We start from the raw sequence: 2498 nt of genomic DNA, 5'->3' as shown, positions 1-2498 counted from the left end.
GTCTGAAGATCAGTGAGTGAGCGGGCAGGTGGTGATGTGTGAGCTCAGGAACATCGTGAAGTCTGTTTCCACTGCCGAACAGAGACGTTGCACATGACTCTGAAACACCTGCTGTTATTTACACGAACCAGGTGTGCTGTTGATGATTTGAGTGCTGTCTGGATGTGAACACCTTTCAGTGCTGCATTTAAACTGTGTTTCTGACAGGAGTATGTGAGTGTGTCTGAACTGTTCCCTCTCATTTAGAGCGATTTAATGTCGACTGCAGGCTGTGCTCGGTCACCTGCTTTGTGTTTAAAACAGGAATGTTTTGGTAATGTGAGATCAGTGACAGTTATGAGATCCAGATGCACCAACAGTCCAAACAAAGCTGAGCCACTGCAGTTCAAACATTTCTCCTCTGCAGTGTGAATCAGTCTGTTCTTAAGCCTGCGAACAGATCACTGCTCATAATGACAGAAACTGGTTGGCTCGTACGTGGAACTGTGTTCTCTGTTCAGTTAGTGAAACAAATCCGTTTTTACCAGTAATTCACCAAATGTCTGGATAAGAATGAGACTGAGAACCTTTGCAGAGTGTAAACATGTTAAAGCTTTGTTAACTGCTCAATCACACAATCAAAGATCAATCACGAGTGGAAGAGCTGGATGTTTAACGAAGATCAGATTTCTTTCTTTACTGAGGGAAATGGAAATAAACCTACAGGGCTGAGGTCTCTCACACACACACACACACACACACACACACACACCAAGTCCCTGTGTGAGGCCTGTAAGGACCAAAATCAGTCTGTATCACAGCAAGTATCTGTAACACGGCAAAGAAAAGACCAGCAGAGAGAGCTGCAGGTTCCTGTTACAGTGGCCTCAGGAAGATTCACTAATGAAGTATTGCTTTGGCTCAAACAGCGTTTTCCCATCGACAAACATCAGCTTATACCACCACTAAAGCTCAGCAGGTCTTTGGGCCTGTTTTAATGTGTTGTGCTGCAGCTTTCAGTCTCTTACTGACGGTTACTTCTGGTTCTTTCAATGCTCATATTGGTTGGCAGATAAAAGAAAAGTCTGCAGCAATGTGAAGTGAGCGTTGTCAGCTGTGGAGCTGTGAAGAAGCCATGTCCTGCTTCTTTCATGAACATATGCAGGGACAACAGCTGTGCAGGATCCCTGTACTCGGTGGCAGAAGGGATTAGTCGACTGTAGCTGCATGTAACTCTACACTCTACACACCGGTCAGGGTCGGTGTGTCAGAGCCTGAAGCATGGTTAACCCTCCTTATCAACAGCCAGGTCCTGTAGCTCCTCCTGGAGCATCCTTAGGAGTTCCTAGACCAAAGGGAATATTTAAGCACGAGCAGGGTCTACCACACACCTGTGGAGCTGCACAGACTGCTGTGTATACCAAGGAATGTCTGTACTGGATGATTTGTCCCTGGTGCATCCTTGTTGTACACAGGTGGAGGTTAACTTTAGAGAAAATTAATGTGAAATAACGTTTCCTTTGTCTCTCTGTTCTCAGGCTGATTGATCTAAAACACAAACCATGAGGTTCTATGAGGAAGAAAGGATGGCAAACGTCTCCTCGCACAGTCACTTTATCCTCAATGGCTTCCATGAACTCGGAGCGCTGAGGCCCGTCCTCTTCTTCCCGTTCCTCATCATGTTTGTTCTGTCACTGTCGGCCAACTCCCTGCTGCTGTACGTCATCATTTCACAGAGAAGCCTCCACTCACCGATGTACATCCTCATCGCCGGCATGGCGTGTGTTGACCTGAGCCTCCCGCTGTTCTTCGTCCCAAACATGCTGCTGAGCTTCCTGTTTGACTGGAGAGGAATCTCTCTGATTGGCTGCCTGGTTCAGATGCATTTCATTCACTTTGTTGGAGCTTTTCAGTCCACGTTGCTGGTTTGGATGGCACTGGACCGCTACTTTGCCATCTGCACTCCACTCTACTACCACAAACGCATGGCTTTACCAGGGTTCCTCAAGTTTGTGATCCCAGTTATGATTAGAAACTTCTTCCTGAATACACTGATGGTGAGTCTGGCTCGAACATTATCATTCTGTGCTGCAAACGTGATGAACCACTGTTTCTGTGAGCACATGGCCCTGGTGGAGCTGGCCTGTGGAAGCACCGCCATCAACAACCTGGTGGGGTTACTGACTGCCTTTCTCATCCCTGTGGCCGACTTTATTTTTATCGCTGCCTCTTATGTGGTGATATTCAGCTCTGTGCTGAGTTCTGGAAAGGCAGGTGTCAAAGCACTTCACACCTGTGTCACACACATTGTGGTCATCACTGTCAGCCTGACCATTGCACTTGTTGCTTTTCTGTCATATCGGATCAGAAATGGTCTTCCTGCAGCTATTCGGGTTTTCTTCAGCACCATGTACCTGATGTTCCCGAGCTGTTTCAACCCGATCATCTACGGGGTCAGAACCACCGAGATCCGACAGCACATTGTGAGGACGCTGACGTGGGATCACTCCAAACTGTGA

At 47.3% G+C, this 2498-nt stretch overlaps 1 protein-coding gene across 1 annotated transcript; it reads left to right on the top strand.

Annotated features, from left to right (window-relative positions):
- The first annotated feature begins 1565 nt into the window (after positions 1–1565).
- LOC138597353 (olfactory receptor 52K1-like) lies at positions 1566–2498 on the top strand. Its single transcript, XM_069668947.1, has one exon. It carries the CDS (start codon positions 1566–1568, stop codon positions 2496–2498), a length of 933 nt encoding a protein of 310 aa, XP_069525048.1.

This window comes from Semicossyphus pulcher, unplaced genomic scaffold, assembly GCF_022749685.1.
Source record: "Semicossyphus pulcher isolate SPU_LCO1_2020_fin unplaced genomic scaffold, fSemPul1.0.p SCAF_19, whole genome shotgun sequence".
NCBI lineage: Eukaryota > Metazoa > Chordata > Actinopteri > Labriformes > Labridae > Semicossyphus > Semicossyphus pulcher.
The sequence above is the reverse complement of the archived record's forward strand: the minus strand, read 5'-3'. Positions and strand labels throughout refer to the sequence as shown.

Excerpts from the sequence above, each read along its gene's own strand:
- LOC138597353 (XM_069668947.1), top strand. The coding sequence starts at position 1,566 with ATGGCAAACGTCTCCTCGCACAGTCACTTTATCCTCAATGGCTTCCAT.